The sequence below is a fragment of the Myiozetetes cayanensis genome, unplaced genomic scaffold (assembly GCF_022539395.1).
Source record: "Myiozetetes cayanensis isolate MyiCay16 unplaced genomic scaffold, myiCay2020 scf1, whole genome shotgun sequence".
Classification (NCBI taxonomy): Eukaryota; Metazoa; Chordata; class Aves; order Passeriformes; family Tyrannidae; genus Myiozetetes; species Myiozetetes cayanensis.
Window position 1 is genome coordinate 45,615,193 of NW_026086604.1, and position 19,415 is coordinate 45,634,607.

The 19,415-nt window shown below is 40.5% G+C and overlaps 1 protein-coding gene across 4 annotated transcripts in view; it reads left to right on the plus strand.

The window, feature by feature from the left end:
* Nucleotides 1–19,415, plus strand: part of OSBPL1A (oxysterol binding protein like 1A) — a 77,024-nt gene that overhangs the window by 48,863 nt on the left and 8,746 nt on the right. For all 4 annotated transcript variants that reach the window (XM_050317314.1, XM_050317332.1, XM_050317341.1 and 1 more), the window contains 9 exons: nucleotides 4,049–4,205; nucleotides 9,203–9,278; nucleotides 10,907–11,041; nucleotides 13,531–13,628; nucleotides 14,323–14,505; nucleotides 14,981–15,088; nucleotides 15,184–15,273; nucleotides 15,541–15,667; nucleotides 18,956–19,072. In XM_050317314.1, the coding sequence (XP_050173271.1) occupies nucleotides 4,049–4,205; nucleotides 9,203–9,278; nucleotides 10,907–11,041; nucleotides 13,531–13,628; nucleotides 14,323–14,505; nucleotides 14,981–15,088; nucleotides 15,184–15,273; nucleotides 15,541–15,667; nucleotides 18,956–19,072 (1,091 nt within the window). The remainder of the gene's footprint in view (nucleotides 1–4,048; nucleotides 4,206–9,202; nucleotides 9,279–10,906; nucleotides 11,042–13,530; nucleotides 13,629–14,322; nucleotides 14,506–14,980; nucleotides 15,089–15,183; nucleotides 15,274–15,540; nucleotides 15,668–18,955; nucleotides 19,073–19,415) is intronic.

Sequence of the window (19,415 nt, forward strand, 5' to 3'; positions counted from 1 at the left end):
GCAATGGGAAAGCAGTAGATACCAAACATGAAAGGAAAAACCTACGGGAAGAGAGAGTTACTTGTGCTACCAAAGCATGGTTAAGAACAGCAAAGTTAAGGGTGTTATTAATCTGAATTCTGATAGCAATAGGTCAGTTAACAGTGCTTCCTGGTGTGCTGATCCTCTCATCGTGGGAGTGGTGGAAATGTGTAATTAAACTTGATACCACACAGTGCTGGAGCTCTCGCTTTCAGGATTGAATGCTTAACATGTGTCAAACTCTTCTATGTTTAAAGCAGGGTGGGCCAGAGGGGGGATGGCACTGGGGAAGGGAAGAAGTACTAAAGTAGAAAAATTTGAAAGGAGCCATGCCATCTCCTAGAGAGCTGAAGAAGTTACTAGCTTTGGTTAAGAATACAAACCTGAGGAGCATATGAAATGGAATACAAATGCAGTCTCCATCCACATTGCTGAAAAATGGGTAAGCAGGTCAAGAATTAAAGGGTAAAGGCTTTTGCTTTGCGGATAAGATTCCCTGCTCATATGCAAATTGTGCACCCGGATTGGGAAGAACTTAGATTTGCCTTGGGTTTTCTCTTTAAAATGTTTTATCTGAGAGGTAGGAGTTTTTTTTTTCTGCAAACACAACTTACATGTATGTTGAGGGGGTTATTGATAGGTTTACGTGGACGAAGTCTTACAGTAAAATCAGTTATTTAGATACAAAAATATTTAGAGTACACTAAAGCTAACCTGTCATAGCGCAGCTTCAACTGGTATGTACCACTACTGGGTGCTCTGTTTATAAACAGCACTCTTAAATGGTACAAGAAGTAGTAGACTACTTCTGTTGCTTTTGCTCTCTTCCAGTTATCAGGTCATAAAGGAATAAAAATGGTACAAATAACATAGAAACCTATTGCACTTCCTTTCATGTTTAGAGTAGTTTGTCAAGTGGCTTTTTTTGAACATGCACCAGAAATACTTCACAGCCTCTGTGAGAACACTGCTGCCTGTGGACTTCTTGCCTTGAACATAGTTAAAAGAATGAATTCAGGTATCTCAGAGGAACAGGAAACACCTGGTCAGAATTCAACCCCATCTGTGCCAGTGGTGTTAAACCTTTCTCAGGTGTATTTATTAATCAAATACATTGGCCAGACTTTTCTATCTGGATCTGAAGACTTACCAGTTGTTGCAATAGGAGATGAATTCCCTTGATTTAAGTCTCTGTCATTGCTTTGGCTATTTCTCCTTGCTCTCCCACCCTTACAAAATGTAGCTGGTGTTTTACTGTTACTCTTTCGGGTTTCTTGAGCTGGAGAGCTTCCTAGTCAGCCTGGTCTTGTCTCAAAGATTACTTAAAAATTTTGGCTTGGGGACAGGGACTCTTATTCCTTCTCCACCCTCCTCAACATCCCCCCTCCCCCCTGGTTCAGTAGAAAAAAGAAACCCCTCATTTTCTCCTAGTCATCTGTTTGACAGCTGCTCTGTAGAAACTTGTGAATATAAATCTTTTTTTGCAGTGACGGGGGAGTATGCAAATCTTAATTCAGAAAAGAGTTCGCTGCAAGTGCACAAGGAAAAGCTCCATTTGAGTTGCCTGTTGATCTGTGCTCGCAGTGCAATACTAGGTTTGTTCACTCTGACACCTTAACAAGCTCTCAAGGCTCCTTAAGCTCATTGGGTTAAAGGAGGTAGGTGAGGTTTAGGGATTGCAGACTGAGATTTTTGATGGCAGGAGCTGTTGTAGACACACTTTCTCAGTTTCTCAGGAAAATGGGTGAGGTGTCTCTAGAGAGCAATTTCTTAAAACACTGTTATGTTTCATTCTTTTACTGTTATTTATTGTATAGCACGCTCTTGTATTAAGTAAGGCACATGCCTTGGAGAAGGCTGGCTGGTCAGTGTCTACAGCTCTGGAGAGGTTTGCAGGTGCAGAGCTCGGTCTGGCAGAATTATCTCTCAGCACTATAAGGCCAGCATTAGGAAAACTTACCATGTTTGGTGTTTAAAAATCCTTGTTATATTTAGAAGCATATCCGAGAGCAATTGGCAGTTCTGGTGAAGCTTGTCTGCTCTTCCCTTTCTGCCTCTGGAGTCCTAGGTCTGTTGCAGAAACTCAGGTTGGGGGAATTGGTGTGTCATGACTCTTGTCTGAAAGCAAAACAGTTCCTGATGATATGGCAGACAAAAGGACCCTACGTGAGGTAGACTTTGCTTAATGTTACTGGGTTTGTTTCATGCTTTTCTTGTCATGAATTCTGTTGGCATTGTTGAGCAGCTGTTTCAAAGGAGAAGTGGAATACATACCTTGAAGGGATTTGTAGCCTGTCATGTGGGGATACTGAGGATCAAGTTGTGTTACTCTGCTAGAGTGTCTCTTCCTCTGTGATGTTTGGATTTACAGGAAAATGGTGTTTTCCTGACTGCCTGGACTTAGGATCTCTGAAGAAATCTGTATTTTATGTAAGAGACTTGTCCGCAAGTAAAAATTCTTCTTCTTATCCTACTTGTTATATATAGTACCCACCAAACTAATGCTTTGATATGTTATATCATAATTTGGCACAGAACTAGACTGACAAATTTGGGGAAAATTGTGAGAAGATTCTCTGGAGTGCCAGTCCACTTTTTTTAACATATCCTCAGCACCAGCTGGCGTTCTTTTCATTCCCTAGCAACTGGCTAAATTTCAGTACTGTCTTGATGAGGATAGGGATGGATGTTTTAATGAAAGATCTCCTTTATGCTTCTAGATCTCTCTCTAGAGAGAATGAAGACATTGTGACACAGCCCATCCATTCATCAGGATTTTGTCCTGTTCTTGACTCTTCTGTAATCTGGATGTAGTAGAAATTCTTGTCATAATTCCCTTCAGCAAAGCAACACATAATTTACATGTTCTGGAAAAGCTGGCATACTTTTTTGAAGAGAAAACAAGAAAGCACCTGGCAGTAGACAGCTGTGACTGAGATATTCTTTGGGATGGACTGCTACTTCAGCAGGTTTTGATTACTAGCTTTGAATTAGAATGAGTGTGTGAGAGAATGACTAATTTTGCAATTATTTCTCTGGGGTTTTGCAGGCAAGCGCAGTAGCATGTGCTGAAAGCAGTACATGTCAGGAACAGTGTCTACTACAGTTTGGGTCCACTTTTTTTTTTAGGAGCAGTGAGGCTTGCATGAAGCTGTTTAACATTCAGTGTTTTACCTGGTTTCTGCTAAAGGGTTTTTCAAATGGGATAGAAATTGATGTCTTGAGCTGTTCCCTTACTTCCTGGAACTTGCAATTGGATAATGCTTTGATAATCTTGTCAGGTTTGAAAGAAAACATGACACAAAAATACAGCCTTTTGCCAGGAAATTTTTACTTCCTGATTTGGGGCTAGATTTTCTTTTCTGCAGAGCTGGACAAGCACTACCTGACCAAAACACTGGCTGGAAAGAAGGTGGTGTTGTTGGTGTTGGGTTTAGTTTCAGATGTGCCATGGATTGTACTATTAACCTACCTTCCACAGTACGAAGTTTATCTGGTTCATTAGCGAGCTTATCGTTTAGACTTTACTGGGACTTACGTGGTTGGTGTAATCTACTGCAGACGATACCTCCTCCTGTTCTTTGGTACCTGTTCAGTAACCTGGAAAGTGGAAGCTGATAAACAGCACTGAGTGTGTTAAGAACTCAGATCTAACTGAAGGACGAGTCATTTACTGGAACGTCGAGGTACCTGTTAGTTAGTTAGGTAAGGTGCTGGCATCTCTGTGGCATTGGCATTTGTCCTAAGCAAGTTCTAGTAGCTTCAGCTAAATAAAAATGTCAGATTTTGGCTCTGTTTGATAGCGAATTTTTAATGTACTGTGTTCTTGCTTACTGTGCAGTTTCTTTACATCTAGATGCTGAGCTGTAGCGGTCTGTGGCAGTACTAGTTACTTACCAAATGGATGCTGTCATCAGGACACAGTAGCCTTCTTAGGTTTCAGTTTTTTACGCAGAGGGGAGATCTGTTAGTGACTGAAGTCTGGGACTGGCGGTAGATTCATTAACATGCACCTGCTCTTTTGCAGATTCAGAATCTGAAAAATCTTTAAGTGGGTTTGAAACAACAGGAGCCTACTCGTTAGAGGACAACATGGATTCAAAAGATACAATAACTTCAAGCATGTCTGAAGAAAAGGTTTGTGGCAGTGGGGAGTCGCTGTCTAACGGAATCAAAAAACACAGGTAGGATGTTGACCATTCTTGAAGTATTATCATATGCATTAGTGGTGAGTAAAAGACCACAGAAATCTGAAAAGCTAACAGAAAACTTTTAAAACTTTGTTCGGGATGATTGACAAGTAGTTGGTTGTGCTATGATTTTATAAAGAATATTTTTCCAAGGCTGTTGTGCTCCTTTGCACCTTGTTTTTTTATGATCCAATCTGAACAGGTAAAAAATAAAATATAACATGCTATTTAAAAATGGAAACACTTGTTTTTTATTAGATTTTATTGAAATCTATGTGGATTTTAATTCCTTCATATATCTTTAATGACCTGTACCTCCTATTGCCTCTTTAATTTCCAGTCATTTGATCCTTCTGTTGGTATCAGGAATGAATGAAAAATATTGCTAGCCTGGCATCAGAAACTCAAATGTGAACAAAGGGAGTCTTATTCTAAAAGTCTCATCCATGTTTTATGGGCTTATTTTGTGTTGTCAAATGATCCATTTTTGTTTGTTTCCTTGCCGATAAAGGAGGACAATAGGTCTGGAGTTAATGAGATGTAACAGACACCACCATTCTCCAGTTTCAGTGAAAGGGCAATGTAACGTTTGTGCTACAGATCAAGCCAGGCTTCAGCATGTTTCAGAAAGACTACTTTGGAAGTGTTCTGGATATGCAGAATGATGATGAGAATACCAGATTTCTGTAAAAACAGGAAATTAATATTTAATTTTACAGAAGCAACCAAGACAGGCTTTAATTACTTTAACTTAAATAGTTAAATGGCAGTAACTGTTGAAGTGTGTGGTAACCATCAGAGACGTAACGTTCCAAGGTTCAAGCCCTGCGTCTGCCATACTAGGCAAAGACTAAGGCAAATGAGGGCTTGGGTGGAGTTATGGGTGGTTTGGGAAGATAACATAAAGCAGCTGACTAAGCGTGTTGCCTTGCACTGTTGTGCTGTTGGCGACGTGGTATTATGGCCTTGGCCAAGTGCCTTTCCTAATTAGAGCAGGAAGTTCAAGGTGGGGGGGGTGGGGTGGACAGCAGTAGGTGAATGCAATCTGAATTGCATTCACTGCCTTGAAGAAACAATGAGGAGAAAAGAAGCAATTCATAATCAACATGAAAATGACGGTGCAGGTTGACTTGCATTGTCATAAGGAGTCTTAACAGCAAATGATCATCTGTTTACCATAAAAAAGAACCTGCTTGGCAGGTTTTCATAGTGCTACGTGGTGCTGTCAGAACTGTAGAGAGCAGGTGACTGGAGGAGCATTTCAAATGTGCTGGTTTTATAAAGAGTGATGAAAAGTAATAGACAAGTACCTCTGTGTAAGTTGTTTCTCTGGGTTGCATGAGTATAGAATGTTGCAGTAAAATGAGTGCATAAATCGTCTCGCTAATAATTTACTGCTAAACAAAAGGGGAAACTTGGATCTGTTTGGATCTGTTTTGCATATATATCAGAATGTATGGTCATATTTTATGGGACTGCAGATGGCTATAGAGCACGTTAGAGGTTGAGCTGTAATGTCAGGCTTTTTTACCTGGCACCTTGGTGTGACATTGGAATTTGTCCACAAATATATTGATGCAAACTGTTTCTCCCCAGGGTTCAGATAATTTAAACTTTACCTCCAAGAGAACCTTCTCAGGGGATGGGAGTTGTGTGGTGTTTCTGGCCTCATTTCTGAGGCTGTTGGTGGTAGTGATGTTTGGCCTGGTACAGCATCTCTTTGGTGTTACTTCAGAACTGTGTTATCTACCTGGAGCTGTTGGTTCCAGTCTTTGCCTCTTTTTGTTTGGGGAGTGGTTCTGACCACGGGCATGTGGTCAGATATTCTTGGTCTGTGATGCCACCTGGGTCCTTTTCAGAGCAGAGACTGTAACTTCTTGATGCTATGCAAAGTGAGGGGTTCAAAATGTTTTGACAGCACTTAATTCCATCCTGACACCCTTGCATTTGCTTACAGCTCCTTTTTTTTTCAACTTCCATTTGTGTTAACCACATGGAAATAAGTCAGTTAGAGAATAGACCAGATTAGTTTATTTTGCTTAAAATCTCCATTCCTTCCTGTAGTTCCTCAGAGGAAGAGAGGATCTGCAGTTGCATTTAGATTGCACGTGAGAGTACCAAACAATGTTCAACCATCAGTATTAGTAAGACTGTTTCCTGTCTTCATCTGTTCTGTTCCTCAAATATTATTTGAGTGGTCGAGAATTTTCCACGCAGAGGTGGAGGTTGGTTTTTGATTGCGGGGGCAGGGGGGGATATGTGCTTTGGTTTTGGAAATGTAGGAATGAATGTGTTGGTTCCAAGGACTTAAAAGTGTTGGGAAGAATACATAGAGATAGATGAAGGCAATGCCACATATAAGCTACTGTCTTATTATGTTTTTGGGGGGTTGTTTGTTTGTTTGTTTGTGGGGGTTTTTTTAATAGAGTTTGCATCCTACTGATTGTTCATGGAATGTTTTGAAAGCAAACTTAACTTGTGTAAACTTTTAGGGAGAGGATTTGAGAGATAGGAGAATAGTACATTAAATACTCTGGAAGCATTCAGATCACTTCTTTTTATGAGGGAATTTTTTAGTGTGAGCCAAGTTTAAAAAAAAACAACACAACCAAACCTAGCAAAACATAACAACAAAAACCCCACCCCTCAAAAAAGTTCAAGCAAACAAACAAGTGCACAAAAAATCCATTGTAGAAAAATGTTCTGTAATATGTGCCAACATTTAGCATCTACCTGTCATTGTTGTTTCCCTCTTATTGCTGAGTTTTGTAGTCAGTTTTCCCTTTGATCCTTGAACTAGGGGCCTTTCAGAATGCAAACGTGTTGTGTTCAACTTTTTGGGAGCTGGGAGGTTATTTGTTCAGGTTTCCATGAAAAGCAAGCTAAACATGCCTTTTTCACACACCTGATGTCTCATCATCCCCCACAAGATTCCTGTAGTAGTTGATCTGCAATATATAATGCTTTGGGCAAGTGTTTTTGTTAAAGTGAGTGATCCTAAATACATCTGTTGTACTGCACAGAAATTCCAGCAGATGTTTTTGTCACTTAAAGCTAAAATTAACATAATGAGTTGTTTTTAAAATTGACATCTGGGAGGAAATTTTTGCATTCACAAACCTTTCCTTTAATCACAGGGAGTGTGTCAAGGTTAGTAGGCCTCAAGTCTTGGCTGCCTGTCACTTTTCCACATGTCCTTACTTGGATCTTTCTGGGTGGCTTAAAACTGTTTTGTTTCTTTGTTTGTACGTGTATGTGTTAGATGGAGGAAGGAACTGACTCCCATGACAGGTTTGACTGATATAGGTGACAAATACAGATGAGTGGCTGAAACTGCATGCCAACTTTCAACTAAGTGAACAAACTGAGCAAAGGGACAGGTTAACTTTAATGAAAATGTAAATTTTAATATGTAAGGAAAGCAATCCCTGTGTATACTTCAGCAAACTAGAGGTTACATGTGTGTGTTTTACATGCAGAAGGACTTAATTAAACACCAATATCCACTCTGCTAACTGCTTTAATTTTGAAAATACATGGGAAAAACAAGGAAACACTGCTAATGAAGATAAGACTGAATACTTGGTGGACACTGTCCTCTCCTGGACATTTGTATCCAAGCATTCACAGAAGTGTTTTATACTTAATATTATTCAAGATAATCTGTTTGACAGAATATTTTTGTACGAGTGAAAAATGAGAATAAGGAGTGAGTGGTGATATATTTTTCAATTAAGATAAATCCTCCTACCTACTCATCCTCTGCATGGAAGCTGAGTAAAGCAAGTCAGTGTTGGTCTGTAACTTACAGAGGAGTTCAGACACATGACTAGGTTTTTGATTGGATGGGGTTGTTGTATTCTAAAGAGCATTTTTTGGTTTTGTTTTTTCTGAAAACGGAAGCATCAGCCCTGGTAGAGGTGTTTCAGTAGCAGATAAGTATGGGAGCTCCACACGGCAAGTAGGGATACTGAAACAAAACAATTTAGACTGAATATTTTTTTTCTCTTGGCAGTGTCTCTGTTTGTCTGAAAAGTAGGGTGGAAAAGAAAGCTACAGCCTGTTCACACTCTCTAAAGATACTGCTTTAGCTACTTTGAGGGGAGATAAGACCACCTTGGTTAGGAGGGCAACACCATGATTTAGACAAGAGTTATGTAAACTTTAAAACTTCAATAGTTCATGCAGTTTGAGTCAGCTCTAGGTAACTTTTATCTATTGTTAAGAATGACTATTGATAAGAACTGGAAAAACTGTGATTTTTTTTTTTCCTCATTGGTGTAATAATTTTATGATCCACTCACGAATTTTAGTGTTGTTTTGGACAAAGGACTTTAACCAGTATTGCCTTTCTGTAAGTAAATTGGATTAATAGTTGAACTGTAAGTAGCAGTGAGAAAACTGAACAAAATCTGTGCCTGATTTCTCATAGAGATGAGAAATACATGCTGTGCTACACAGGCTAAATGTTGGTCTTGAAAGTATCCTTAAGAGTTGTTTCAGGATATGTCAGCCCACTGTAGAACAGGCTGCTGTTTTTTCTGTTTGTTCCTGAGGGCTGATTTTAGTGTAGTCAATAAATGTCATGGCCCTTCATTGTCAGTATAAAAGTGAATAGCAAAAAAAAAACCAAAAAAACAAACCCACCCCTCTATTTAATCCTCAGATCTGTTCAGACATAGTGAACTTATTTATGTATCTAGTCAGATTTAATTTACATTTTCTCACAAACACAACTAAACATCTAAGCTAATGTAGACATTCTCTTCCTCTGCTTTGATACAAAATTAATGGTTCTGGTTTTGGAGAAGTTAATGTTTCTGTGCAGGTAAAACAGTTATAGTACTTCAAAGTAGCACTGTCATTCCCCCTTGGTTTTTAATTTAAAAATTGGGAAACTGTTACTTTCAAAAGTGAGTATTTGGGTTTCTTAGTCATGGTTAGTAATGGAAAATTTTTCTTCTACTTTTTTTCCCTGTTCCTTTCAACAGAACAAGCCTGCCATCTCCGATGTTCTCCAGAAATGACTTCAGTATCTGGAGTATATTAAGAAAATGCATCGGCATGGTAGGTAATCAGAAAACTGTGGTAAAAGACGGGGAGCAATGGTTTCATTTGAGGGCCTGAATGAAAACTTGTTGAGGAGGTCTTTTTGTGTTTGGGGCTTTTTTTATTTTGTTGGGGTTTTTTTGGAGGGGCTCTCTTTTTTTTTTAGTTTTTCCTTTTTCTCTTTTTTTTTCTTCTTTTTTGATTATTGGTTTGGCTGTTTGTTTTTTTTTTAATTATTTGCTGCTTATGCTTTCTTTGCTTTCACAACTCAAGAAGATAAGACTTGGTCAGGGCAATATTCTTTCAGTAAAAGGATTTTCTCTGGACTTTAACCCTTTAAGTATTTTGTGATAGCAATTTTTTTTTTTTTACTTTTGACTGTGAAAAAACCAAAACAAACCCAACAAAACAACTACTTTTATTTTGCTCTTCTCCTTTTCCCTTCGTATCTGAGTTTTCCTGCCTTCCCTGGTGTTACTTAGCAGATCGTGGCCAAATCAGAGTTAGCTGGTTGGCACCTAATCTCTTCCAGCTAAGGGTGAATTGAGAAGAGTTCTTCTCTCCCTTAGAAATTACTTGCTGCTTATAAACCTCTGTGAGCCTCTAACAGTAGCCTACAGAAGGGAACATGTCTGTTTAGTCACTGGTGTTTTCTCCTGCTTCCCTTGGTGTGAGTTAGAAGCAGCACCCAGCAATGGTATGTGGAAATGTTGGAAATGCCTTCATCAGCAGCTCCAAGTCTCCTGAGCTGTTATGAAGCATCTGAGGCTTCTCACAGTGGCTTTAGCAGAAAAGTGCTATAGCCTTAAAATACAAAGAACACATTGAAAGCCTGTCTTGCGTAAGGGTTGTGCAGGCAAGAAAATCCATTATGGTCTTAATTCTGCTTTGCAGGAATTGCTTGCACAGAAGTTGCAGTTGTGGTGGGGTAGCAGAACTTGTAGTGTCTTGTCCCAAAGTGTCTGCCAGAACTCTTGGTGCCAGATGCTGCTGTTATGGCCAAGGACGGTGCTGTTTGCTGCACACGAGGCAGGGGTCATTCCATATGCTTTTAATTTGCTGCTACCAGCAGCTTAAGCCGTTGCTATTTTATGCACTCAAGAGGGCATGCTTTTTAAAAATGGGGAAGAAAATAAACAACCACCAAGCTGTAGGACTTCTTTTCAATTTTTATTCCTGTTACAACGGTTCATTTTTTTCTCCAGAATACAGAATCCCTGTTTTTAACTCCTTAGCCACCATGTTTCCCTGTGCTTTCTCATCCTCCTACCCCCCCTGCCTGCCCATCTGCCTCTAAAGAAAGATAATATGTTTAAGTAATTAGATGGCCTATATCTATTTTAGGAGTAATAAATAACTTTGTCTTTAAAGGAGTCTTTAATACATCATGCATTGGTTGATAGTAAGTTTGTTTGTTTGATGTTTGGTTTTCTTTTTGTTTTAGAAGTGGCCTTAACACCGGCTTGGTTCTGCTTATTGAGCTTAAAAGGGGTTTGTCCTTTCAGCATTAGCAGAGCCAGGTCAAGCACATTGCATTAGCACTAAGAGCATCTTTTATTTTTGTAATAAGCCAATTACACTTGGGTTACTTCAGGTCAGTGTATCTAATCATTCGACTTTTCCCACAAATTTCATTTGTGCATCAGGAGCTGTCGAAGATCACAATGCCTGTTATATTCAATGAGCCACTGAGCTTCCTACAGCGACTTACAGAGTATATGGAGCATACATACCTCATCCACAAAGCCAGCTCCCTTTCCAGCACAACAGAGCGAATGCAGGTACGTTGGGTGTGGTAGTTTATGTGAGCTCTTGGTGAATACCTTAGGATTTTTTTTCCTTCAAAGGAGGAACTCCTGTCATTTGCCGCATGTCAAGTTCTCTTTTTCATTAACCAGGTTTGTTTATTTGTCCTGGTTTCAACTGGGATAGAGATACAGTAGCGGGTAGAGTGCTGTATTTTGGATTTAGAATGAGCATAATGTTGGTAGCGCACTGATGTTTTAGTTGTGCCTAAGCTGTGTTTACACTAAATCAAAGACTTTTCTGCTTCTCACCTAGAGAGGAGGCTGGGGGGGCACAAGAAGCTGGGATGGGGACACAGCTGGGACAGCTGACCCCTAGCTGACTAAAGGAATATTCTGTACCATATGGTGTCATAAACTAAGGGAAAAGCTGCCTGGGCACTGCTGTTCAGGAACAGACGGGGCATTGGTCGGTGGGTGGGGAGCCATTGCACTGTCCATTACTTGTTTTGGTAATTTTGATTCTGTTATCGTCATTATTTCCCCCTACTTTTCTGTTCTGTTAAACTGTCTTTATCTCAACCCAGTGATTTCACCTTTTCTTCCCCCCAGTTCTATCCTCCATCCTTTTTGGGTAGGGCGGGGCAGTGTAAGTGAGCAGATATGTGATGTTTAGCTCCCTGCTGGCTTTAACCACAACATTCCTTTTTGACACCTCACAAGGAGCAGAGTACGAAGGGTTAAGATAACAACAGATCTGACCAGACCATATTAAACCAAATTTGTTATAAGCATTTATTATTCTAGTTTAATAGTCTCTGGTTACAATGTTGATTTATTTGCTCTCAGAGTTGCTGCACACGTTCTCAGAGGTGCATTGTGCAACATCTTCCTTGCTGTATATGTTCCCTGTTGCGTTATCACCTCTGAGGGCTGGTTTAAGCTTATCATTTTGCTGTACTTTGTAACACTGTCTCATGATGGAATTGCTGGTGGTGAGTCTGAGCTGGTATTTGTACTCAGCATTGCCATCATCTCCATGCTTCGGGAGCCATCTATAGGAAACTATTCATAGCTACACCTTTTGGCTTTCCTCCTCGGAGAGCCAGTCTAGTGGGGAAGATACCTTCATCCCCTTCTCCTTCAGGCTAATTACAGTAGCTCTTGAGAATTTTGGATATCACTGGGATGTTCAAACCAGCATTTTCCTTTCGCTGTGTTTCCTGAATGTGTTTGAAGTTTTGTTTACAGTAAAACAACAGTTTATGGATACCACTCAGAGATCTGCCCCAAGGCTGGGTAGTTATGAGTGGCAGGATGCATGAGATAGTATGGGCAAGTGCCTATCATTTTGGAATTTCACCCCTAAACAAGTGCAGAATCCTGAAAAACTGGTACAATGTTTGGAAACAGAGAGCAGGAGAAAGAAGTAGTTGAGACAGATTACTACTCTGAAGCAGGGCAATCATGAGAACAAGAAGAAGAAAGGTAACTGCTGACTGGGAAGGAGGAAGATGAATATATAAATGAGGCAGCAACCACCCAATTCCTATCCCTGAGTGAGCTGTGAGATATGCAAAAAGATTTCAGCTGTTGTCCAGGTAAAAACATTGTTACCAGGCAGCTCTGATGTTGGGCTGGTAGCCTGCAATTAGAGGGTAAGGACGCCAAGCAGCTTGGATCCCTTTCTAAGGGATCCATGTTGACAAAGTGATTGGAAAAGGGACACAAGACCTCAGCCTGTGGAGGTGATTTGTGTCAGGTGTGAAGGAAAGGTAACCCTTCAAGGAAGATGTTGTTTTGTCACCCAGGCAAGTGAAGCACCTTGGAGAAAGGTATCAGTACCTGAGGGAATTAGCCCTGCTGGAAGTGATTTGTGATGACCTAGACAACAAGCAGTTATTCAGAGATCCACGTTAAGTCAGGTGCATGCAACTCACGTGGTGGAAGTTTGTACAGAACCAGGACTGTTGTGGTTTAAACCAGCAGGTAGCTAAAACCCCAGACAGCCACTCACCCTCTCCACGCCTCCTCCATGGGATGGGGGATAGACCTGGGGGGCAGAGTGCAGGGGGGAATAATTAATGGAATAATACAAACCAAGTGATACACAGTGCAGTTGCTCACTGCCTGCTGACCAATGCCCAGTGAGTTTCCAAGCAGCAGAAGCTCTTGGCCAGCTTTCCTCTCTGGGTTAAATACTGAGCATGATGTCATATGGTGTGGAATATCCCTTTGGTCAATATGCATCCCGTCCTGCCCGCCCCCACTCTACTCACAGGTGGGGTGGTATGAGAAGCTGAAAGTCCTTGACTTTGTTGCTAAACATTGCTTAGCAATAACTAAAATAGCAGCATGCTATCAACATTATTCTAAATCCAAAACACAGCACTGTACCAGCTATTAGGAAGAAAATTAACTCTATCCCAGCAGAAACCAGGACACTTATCTGGGCAAATGTTTTGGTATTGTGTAATACCCATGACTACTGTTGATTAACTGTGTACTCTCACTCTTCTGAACAGTGTGTTGCTGCATTTGCTGTCTCTGCTGTTGCCTCACAGTGGGAACGTACAGGGAAGCCATTCAACCCATTGCTTGGAGAGACCTATGAACTGATCAGGTAATGAACAGGAGAGTGGTACTCTGTGTTTCATTAGATTTGTCAGGTGGCTTGCAGACTGCACTTTAGCCTGAAAGCTTCCAGCCATTCTAGGAGCTGCTGAAGGTGTTTGCAGTGTGTGTTGGTGTTCACCAGGGCACCTTCCAGCAGAGGAAAGCTACTTAACTTTTCAATTCTGAGCAAGCAAGTGAAATTTGCTGAGCTTAAAAACAAGTTTTATTTACAAAAATTAATTTTTTTTTTCCTGAAACCTTCTGAATGAAAAGATGTGCATGGTACATAAGGGAGGTGTTAGAATTTTAAATATTCATTACTTGAGTATCTAGAATACATATAGGCAATATAGGTCTGCTAGTGTGCAGCTGCACCTGGGGCAGATTTTTCTTTCAAGTGAGGTTTTGGCCTGTGTTGATGCAAAAATTGAAGGAAGAGGTCATTATCAAAAGTAAATATATTGATTCATCAGATTTGGGAGTTCTTGTTTCCTTTTTATATTAGGTCACCAGCTATTTAGAATGAGGATGTTGTATGTATTATTTCATCTTTTGGGTTAGCCTAGGCTTTTAACTAACTCTTGCACTGAGTACAGCAACTATGCACGGGTCCAACTATCTGTTTCTCCTCAGGGAGAAGAACTGCAACTTCGCTATGCTTGATATGTAGATACATGGGTTTGATTGTCCTTATTTTGCAGAGATGATCTTGGATTTAGACTTCTCTCAGAGCAAGTTAGCCATCACCCACCCATCAGTGCTTTCTATGCCGAAGGCTTAAATAATGACTTTGTGTTTCATGGATCAATTTATCCTAAACTCAAATTCTGGGGCAAGAGTGTGGAAGCGGAACCAAAAGGCACGATGACTTTGGAGCTTCTTGAGTAAGTTGATCAGTAGTGATTGCACAGGCACAGTGCCTCATCCCTGATGCATTAAGAGTCCCACAGCTTAAAAATGGACATGTCCAATACCCACATCCTAAAGTCTGATAGCTGATCACTTTGCAGGGAGGAGGGGATGAGAACATGAAAGGAACTGCCATCGTTTCCCCGTATATATTCAACATGCTAATAGTAGCATTAGCTGGGGCCTGTGCCTGTATGTTCTGCAAGTGCTTGGTAAATCTAGCACGCTCGAGTCCTGTTGGCTTTCCTCATGTCTTTCAGTGCTAACAGTGACTGCACTGAAGTGACTGTTTTAAGGAATTGATCAAATCAGTAGGAATAGGTTGATAAACTTCTTACTGACTTACTGCCACGTCCATTTCAAGGCTTGGAACAATTTATAGATTGATGGCTTGTTGCAGGAGTGACATCCAGTACAAAGGTATTTTAACTTTTTCTTCCCTTCCCTTAGGCACAATGAAGCCTACACGTGGACAAATCCTACGTGCTGTGTGCATAACATTATTGTGGGCAAACTTTGGATTGAGCAGTATGGAAACGTGGAAATAACTAACCATAAGTAAGTTAACGGTGTTGTGAGTGCTTTCACTTCCTGCAAGTTTTAAAAGGGAAAAGCATTTGGAAGTAATTAGTGCTCTCTCATTCTGCCCTTAGAACTGGTGAGAAATGTGTACTAAGTTTCAAGCCCTGCGGCCTCTTTGGGAAGGAGTTGCACAAAGTTGAAGGGTACATTCAGGACAAAAGGTAACACCTTAATTCCAAATAGGAAACATATGCCTGCCATTGCTTCTGATGGGAGCTGTAGAGCTAAATGCCTTTAACACAGTCTGTCAAGGGCACTAACCTGCAACAGCGAGGTTGTGAAATGTGCAGCACCAATAATGGAGATTTAAGAGTTACCCTCAGAAGTTGCTCTTTCAAATATTTTTGTCTGAAATTGTGAAATTTTGTCTGAGATTGTGAAATCTCTTTATGCTTCTTTGTAAACTTAATGTGGGGTTTTTTTGACAGCAAAAAGAAACTTTGTGCATTGTATGGGAAGTGGACTGAGTGTTTGTACAGTGTTGACCCAGCTACATTTGAAGCTTACAAAAAAAATGACAAGAAAAGTACAGAAGAGAAGAAAAGCAGTAAACAGGTATTAATGACATAAAGAGGTGGTATCTCCAAAGCACGATAAAACCGCTAAATATTTTATTAGCATTTAAGAGCATTAAGATTTCTTTTCAGTTATCCTCTCTTTCCTAGTAGGATACAAACTGGATTGGATGAGTACCAACATTAAGGGATAAAATGCTTTCTCTTTCTTGGATTTGTATTCAAATTTACCAAAACTTGGTGCGATCTAAATACTGTCAAATTCCTTACTTGCCTCTTCCTCCCAAGTTGCATGGAGGAGATAACATGTCCATTAGTTGGACCATTTCTGATCATGTATTCATGTATGACATTTATATTCTAAGAGAAGGACTTGGGCCTCCTAGAGGCAGAACAGGCTAGTTTCTCATCCTGATAGAACATCATATTTTCCAGCTTTTACATGGAATTTTTGTATTGCTTTCTATTAAATTTTCACAACTGTAGAAATGCTGGCATTTTTTTTCTTCACAATGGATTTTTTTTTTCCTTTTGTGGAAAAAACCCTCATTCATAATTCATCCAAATTTCTGGTACACTTTTTGTTTAGCAGGAGTGATGATGGTGACAACAGCTTGATGAATAACAGCCACTCACTCACACAGTAGCTTAAAACAGGGATTGTTCTCCTTTGGTGACTGCAGCCAGATTTTTTGTTGGTTTGGATGTTGGTAGTTTTTATACTTAAGAAAAAAAAAAACTGGAGAACTCATTCAGGTGGCTAACTCTGAAAGGAGTTGCTCTTGTGCAGGTTTAGATTGTTGCTGTATCTGAGGTTGCTCCAGTGCTTATCATCAGGAGAGTGCTAAAGCACTGGGGATTGCGGCTTCTCTGTGAGTCCAAGAGCTCTAGGGAGAAGGAGCAAAGAAAAACACATCCTTTGTCTTTGTTCAGCTTCCACTTCACGTTTTCCAACAATGCTGAGGATGATTGTTGCTTTTCACTTCAAAAAGAAGCATCCTGTTGCATAAAGCTCAAGCTGCAGTGCTGCTCTGACTCTAGAAGCTTTTTCTGCTCATTTAGCAGAACTATTTCTCTGTAGAAAACCGAAAGCTTGGTAGTGGTAGCTATGAATCAGGTAATCTTTGTTGAATATGTATTCCCACTGCCCCTTGTGTCTGAGGAGCTGATATTTTCTGGGGTTTGAGCATTTAGTTAAGCCAAGTCTCATGTGTAGTGTCTGGATGTGGTTTGTTCCTTCGTGGTAGTGAAGGATTCATTCAGGTGCAGAAGTACACGGCTTTTCAAACTTCTCCTAATTAGAATTTTCAGATATAAGTAGGTAGGTGTTTCCTAGCTATTCCTTCATGCTGCATTGCTACTAATGAAGGATTGTTTCTGTCTCCCTTGAGGGAACCTGCTTAGATGCAAGTCCTTTTGTACCTTGTCCCAGATTTTCCCCTGAATCCCTTTGATTTTTATAGGAATAAAACTTCAGGGAAAAATAATTTTGCAGGAAACTAGACAAGCCTTCATATCTGCAAACTCTTCAACATCAGATGAGTTTTAGTAGACCTGGGGTTAGACCAGGATGCTCTGATTTCTGCTCTGAATGAACTAGAGTCTTGTTTTAAACAAGATGAAGGATTTTGTGTAGATTTTTGAGTGCAAATACATGGAAGAGCATAATGTGAGGCAACAGCAACTGCTTTCACACGTGCCTAGTTGACAGGTTGACCAGAGGTCTTGCTTTAACAAGCCTGTTCATACTCTCCTAGCAATATACTGAAAGGTTGAGTAGCACCGGGCATGAAGTATGGATCATTGTGGCAAGAGCATGTGAAAATCCACGTTTTACCTAGTTCTCTGTAATTTTACGGCATTTTTAAGATTATGTATACAGCAAGGCACAAATTGCAGTGTGTATTGTAGCCTTTCCATAAAAGTTGACTTGGAGTTTGGCACTCTCGTATCAAAGTGTCTTTGTTTTGATATAAGAATAACTTCTCTGATCCGTTCTGTTTCAAATTCCCAATTTCTGCAGGATCGGTCGGTGTCTCTGAAAGGGCAGAACGATAGGTTGTCAGTACAGTTCAGATGTAGTCAACTAAAAGTCCTGTTTGTCCTCCCTAGGAGCTGAAGGACTGAACCTGGTCTGCATGTTGTTCTGCTTACTCTGCAACCTGTTCATTATTAAAAGCACAAGTGAAGTGCTTTGCAGTGAAACAGAATCCTTACTACTACTTCTCATTTTCTTGGAAGCATAACATGTGAATCCTCTCAGAGGACAACTGGGTGCAGGGTTCTGGGTACTGGATGTTTTCAGTCTATTATCTGATGCAGCCATGGAAGAGCAAAGCTTATTAGCAGCAGGATTAAAGCTGTTGGCACGTAGCCAGAGTATTTAAGGCATTAATTGCCTCTAAGTTCAGCTTTAATCTCCGGTGGTCTCTGAAGCGTGCTGCTGTTTTTAGCTGTGATCGTGACGCCAGGTTTTCTTGGGAGAGCCATATTCATTGCCCAGCTTGTCTTTAGTTCGATGTTGTAACATACGCTTATGTGGCGGAATTAATGTCAGCAGCATCAGAGCCCAATTGCTTTAAAGCTGTGCCGAAAGAGGGGGATGGTTCAGAACTACTTCAAGTCACATATACTCTGTGACCACCAATAATTCTCTACTGCCCTAGTAACCCTGGGTAAAGTTCTTCCCTTTCTGGGAAAACCATTTCACAGTGCTGCGGCCACAGCCGCCTCAGGCTGTGTGTCAGACTTCACAGGATACCCTTCCCAGAAGAAGTAATTAATCTAGGATATTTATTTCACATCTGCAGTTTGCCATTTCAGTAGTGTACTGGTTAATGGAAAGGAAGGTTCCTCTGGGCAAAGAGCAGTAGGAAAGGCTTTCTGCTGTGCACAAACTGGGCAGCGTCTGCATTATGTGCTGGCGTTTCTTTGATGTGGAAGGATAAGGAATGTGACTTCTATTCTTCACCTTGAATGAAGCAGTGATGAAGTTAAGTATCAGGCATGAAAATGCTTGTGTTTGAGGAAACAGGACATCTCTGGGGTGGAGAAACTGACACTTCTTAACACATGAACACCCAGCTTTGTAGATATAAGATACTGCTGCAAGAAACTGTTGGTAGTCTTCCATTGGGAGGGAGTTGGGAGTATGTGTGCTATGTTAATGCTATTATTCTTCTTGATAAGCATCTAGAAAAAAAGTAATTGTTGCTGAAATTACTCGCTTTTGGTCAAGGAAATAATTTTCTGTAAGTTCCAGTGTTGGAATGAATTGATGTAAATGGTTCACGACTCCAAAGAACTTTTCTTTGTGTTCTGCCTCTAGGTGGGCAATACTGAGGAGTCAGATGAGATGCCATTGCCAGATTCTGAGAGTGTGTATGTTATTCCTGGAAGTGTTCTGCTATGGAAGATAACTCCAAGACCTCCAAATTCAGCACAGGTCAGCTATGCTTCTCATTATTGAAAGTGTGTGCTATCCTCTTATTTTGTATGTTTAACACAAAGCAAACCCATTTGTTGTCTTTGTCATTAGCAAGTCTGCATTTGCCTGTTTATTACAGTTCTAACTTCATAATGTGGGGTTGTAGGGATAACGGCCACAGGCAAGAATATGGAATTAGCAGAATTTCTCTGGAAAATGGGATGTTTCATGTAGCTAGTGGTATGGGGGCATTTCCCACCTCTTGTCTCCACAGTGTCCCCCACTGAGGCACCAGCCTTGTGAGAAATCTCTTCTGAAGGGCTTTATTAGAGGACAGACACTTGCAGGGATAGACACTCAT